At 51.2% G+C, this 5000-nt stretch overlaps 1 protein-coding gene across 1 annotated transcript in view; it reads right to left on the reverse strand.

The window, feature by feature from the left end:
• Positions 1-5000, reverse strand: part of LOC129708979 (plexin-A2-like) — a 196982-nt gene that overhangs the window by 107665 nt on the left and 84317 nt on the right. Inside the window, 1 exon segment of the mRNA XM_055655091.1 lies at positions 981-1081. Within this exon segment, the coding sequence (XP_055511066.1) occupies positions 981-1081 (101 nt within the window).

Consider the following 5000-nt stretch of genomic DNA (forward strand, 5'->3'; position numbering starts at 1 on the left):
CTTATAGAGGTGTATAAAATCATGAGAGGAATAGATCGGGTAGATGCACAGAGTCTCTTGCCCAGAGTTGGGGAATCGAGGACCAGAGGACAAGATTTAATAGGAATCTGAGGGGTAACTTTTGCCCACAGAGGGTGGTGGGTGTATGGAACGAGCTGCCAGAGGAGGTAGTTGAGGCTGGGACTATCCCAACGTTTAAGAAACAGTTAAACAGGTACATGGATAGGACAGGTTTGGAGGGAAATGGGCCAAACGCGGGCAGGTGGGACTAGTGTAGCTGGGACATGTTGGCCGGTGTTGACTAGATGGGCCAAAGGGCCTGTTCCGTGTTGTATCTATGACTAGTGTAGCTGGGACAAGTTGGCTGGTGTGGACTAGATGGGCCAAGAGCCGTGTTGTATCAGTCACGACCCTATCACAAAATGCTGCATGTATTTACATTGTGTGTTCTCACCTTCACTCTGGGATCGCCCGTTCTCTGGGACTCCAGTGGTCAAACACACAGCAGTGGCCGCAGGATGGCCCATTGACGACATGGCCACCATGCTAACAAGTTCATAAGTTGTTGGAGTGGAATAAGTCCATTCAGCCCATCCAGTCTACTCTGCCATTCGATCATGGCTGATCTATCTCTCCCTCTCAACCACCTTCTCCTGCCTTCTCCCTATAACCCCGACACCCGTACTGATCAAGAATCTATCTATCTCTTCCTTACGAATCTCCACTGACTTGGCCTCCACAGCCAGTGTTGGACATGGCAGGTCCATCTGCCCCTGTCTAACTCCAGTGGTGTGGAAGCAGATGTTGTCTATGTCTCAGTCGCTCAGACTCTACTCTAACGTCGTGTGTTCAAACTTCTCCCCATCTGGCGGGCGGCCAAGATCGGTGGGACTGTAGTGTCCAGGCGAGGTCACTTTACCGGACTGTATCTCGCGCGCGGTACCTCGACACGCGTGACAATAGCGTGTCAGTGAACTTACGTGTTGTGGAGCACGCACCAGCCGCAGTGCGGATCTCCCGAGCTCAGGCACTGACCACACGTTACATACTGTCCACACGACTCAACCGGCACTCTGACCAACTGTGGGAACACAAGGGCAAAAGAGACCGTTCAGTGAAGGGGCATCGTAGAGGGGCACCGGTCAGTGACTGGTCAGTGATGGGACCACACAGAGGGTCACTGGTCAGTGAGTGTCCCCCACCCGTGTCTACCCTCTGTACCATATACTCACACGTCACACTGAGACCAACACTACAGACACATCCCGTACATAACAAGGACATTTGCTACATTTGCTCTTGTTCATATGATCCTACGATTCAAAGAACAGAATTAGGCCATTCGGCCCATCAAACCTCCTCTACCATTCAATCATGGCTGATCTATCTCTCCCTCCTAACCCCATTCTCCTGCCTTCTCTCCATAACTTTTGACATCCGCACTAATCAAGAATCTATCTATCTCTGCCGTATAAATATAAGCACTGACTTGTGGCCTCCACATCAGTCTGTAGCAATTAATTCCACAGATTCACCACCCTCTGACTAAAGAAATTCCTCCTCATCTCCTTCCTAAAGGAACGTCCTTAAATTCTGAGGCTGTGGCTTCTGGTCGCAGATTCACCCAGCGTGGAAACAGGCCCTTTGGCCCAACTTGCCCCATCTACACTAGGGCCAGCTGCCTATGTTTGGCCCATCTCCCTCTAACCCTGAGCTGTCCATGGTCCTGGACTCTCCCTGTGCTGGTCCCCAGGGGCGGGTTGAGTGGGTGGCCGGAGGAACGGTCAGTCTGTCTCTGGCCGTTGGTCAGCGCCATGTCCTGCCACGTTGCAAATCTGCAGCCTGTCCACATCTGTGAAGCAGCAGCTGTAGAAGATGTCAGACACAAAGTCCAGACGTACACTCTGCACGGACAGGCAGTGGGGTTTACTGCCCACATGGGAAGGGGGGGGGGATATGGGAATTTCCTGCGTGTCTGCCCGGCCCCTCTCCACAAACAAGCGGCTGGAGAACAGAACCTAACGGCCCACAGACTGAGAATATTCCCCCAGCAGCTAAAGGCAGCACTCGCATTAACCAGACCGGCATTACACTCTCCTCAAGTCTGCAGGGTCCCCAGTTCTCTGCATTTACTGCTCTGGAACCTCCAGAGAGAATCGTTGCTCAAAACCTGGTGGAAGAATGTTCAAACCTGCAGCTGATATCAATCTGCTTCAGCCAGGGCACGCAGGTAGCTGAAACTAATGTAACAAGGGATCCTCTTACTCCACGGGCTAAGGACTAAGAGTTTGTGTGTTTAGTAAACGATACGAAATAGTAAATCACTTTGTGAACGTTGGCCCTTTCCCACACAGCGGCTTAATGTCCAGCGTTGGTTTTGTACACAACTCATTTAATGCAATGGACACACAATGCTGGAGTAACTCGGCAGGGCAGGCAGCACCTCTGGATGTCACCTGTTCCTTCTCTCCAGAGACGCTGCCTGTCCCGCTGAGTTACTCCAGCACTTTGTGTCTATCTTCGATTTAAACCAGCGCCTGCAGTTCCTTCCTACACATGATTCAATTTGATACCTGCCACAAAATACACCTAGAACATCAGGGTGGTGGCTGTAAAGAGCAAAGGCTAAACCTTGTGTTAGTACTGCGGCCTTATGCTAGGCCTGCAGTACTAATGCAGGGGGCAGTACTAATGCTGTGGGCAGTACTAATGTTGTATGCAGTATTAATGCTGCCTGCAGTACTAATGCTGGGCACAGTACTAATGCTGTATGCGGTATTAATGCTGCATACAGTACATGCTCTGGGCAGTACTAATGCTGTATGCAGTATTAATGCTGCCTGCAGTACTAATGCTGTATGCAGTATTAATGGTGCCTGCAGTACTAATGCCATGGGCAGTACTAATGCTGCATGGAGGTTTAATGCTGCCTGCAGTACTAATGCTGTATGCAGTATTAATGGTGCCTGCAGTACTAATGCAGGGGGCAGTACTAATGCAGGGGGCAGTACTAATGCTGTGGGCAGTATTAATGCTGTATGCAGTATTAATGCTGCCTGCAGTACTAATGCTGGTCTGCGGCCACACTGAGAGCTTACTCAACGCGGGATCTATTTAAAAGGATTCTCTAGTTCAGACAGTGCACCACATGTGAGTCAAGGCTGGTTGCAAACGTTTCAGCCTGGCTGCAGCAGTGTGGGGAACGAGAGTTGAATTGCCAGAACCATGCTCAGGGGAATAGATAGACCCAGTATTGTGTGTCACACTTCCAGAGTTGGAATATAAAATTACCAAATAAAATCTTTCAGCAGCTGATACGTGAGAAGATGGTCGCTGAACTAAATGGGAAATACTTTTGTACTGTTTAATCAATCATGTATCGTTCCTTGCAAGAGGCACTAAATAATTAATGACATTCCTGCAGTTCATGTTCTCATGAGCAAGGATTGAATTGTTATTTGGGTGTAGGTTCTGGGCGACTGTATCAGGATAATAGACCACTGGGTGAACTCTGAATGAACCAACACAGTACAGCATGGAACAGGCCACTCGGCCCACATTGTCCTGCTGATATTGGACAATAGAGAGTTAAGGGCTTGTCCCACTTTCACAAGGTCATTCACAAATTCCCCCGAGTTTTCCCCTTGATTCGAACTCGCAGAATGTTGGTAACGAGTCGGTAGGAGGCCGTGGATATATCGTAGCGGCTCGTTGCGCTAGCCGTAGGTACTCGTGGCATCAGGTTAGTCGGGACGTTTTTTCCAGCCCAATAAAAAATGTCCACGAGTAAAGAAATGGTCGGGATGAAAGAAATTGCAACTTTTTTCTCTTAAGGAGGGCATCGAAATAGTCGTGGGAGTTCGTAGACACAATCGTAGGAGTTCCGAGATTACCGCGATCTTGATTTTTTGTTTAGGGCCTATAAACTTGGCAGAGGTATTGAATTAAGTTGTGAAAGTGGGACAGGCCCTTTAGATTTAGCGCTAAGGACTAACAGAATCAAGGGATATGGGGGGAAGGCAGGAACGGGGTACTGATTGTGGATGATCAGCCATGTGGTGCTGGTTCGAAGGGCCGAATGGCCTACTCCTGCCCCTTTCTGCTATGTCTCTATGAACATGACCCCCCTTTACACGCCACCTTTAAAATAGAAACATAGACAATAGGTGCAGGAGGAGGCCATTCGGCCCCTTGAGTGTTCCGGTGGGCGGCGCGGCTCTGGTCAGCAGCGGCCTCTGCAGCCTGTCCGCGTTTTTATTATTTTTTGTCTGTGTTTTATGTAGTTTTTGTTATTTTATGTCGGGGTGTGTGTGTGGGGGGGTGGGGGTGGGGTGGGAGGGGGGGGGGGGGGGAAAACTTTGTGAATCTCTCCTTGCACTGGAGACCCGACCTTTTCTCGTCGGGTTTCCATTGTCGTTGAGGCCGCAACGAGGAGCGGCCTCCAACAGGAAGAGACCGGGGACTCAGGTGCCGACTCACCGTTGCCGTCGCGGAGCTGGCCGGGTCCGGAGCGGTGGAGGAGCGCTGCTGCTGCTGCTGCTGCTGCCGGAGAGTCGGAGGCTCTCTACAGGTCTGTGGACGGCGGCGCCGGGAGCCCACGGCTCCTTGGAGGGAGACCGCTTCTCAGGGCTCCTGCAACGGCGACTTCTCCCGCCCGAGTTGCGGGGTTGAAGAGCTCCTGGAGCGGGGCCTGACACCACTGCCCCGCGCGGCTGGAATGGCCGCGGACTCTGCGAGCGCACACCGGGGGCTCTAACACCAAGACCCGGTGTGCGACCTCGCACCACCCGGCGTGGCTTTAATGGCCGCGGGACAATCGCCATCGCCAGCCGGGGGCTATGACTTTGACTCTGACATCGGGGGGGGGGAGAGTGCAGTGGAGAGATAAGTTTATTTGGCCTTCCATCACATTTATGTGATGGATGTTTATGTTAAATGTAATTATTGTTGTGTCTGGGGTCTATTTGTATGTAATGTATGGCTGCAGAAACGGCATTTCG

The sequence above is a fragment of the Leucoraja erinacea genome, chromosome 24, assembly GCF_028641065.1.
Source record: "Leucoraja erinacea ecotype New England chromosome 24, Leri_hhj_1, whole genome shotgun sequence".
Taxonomy (NCBI): Eukaryota; Metazoa; Chordata; class Chondrichthyes; order Rajiformes; family Rajidae; genus Leucoraja; species Leucoraja erinaceus.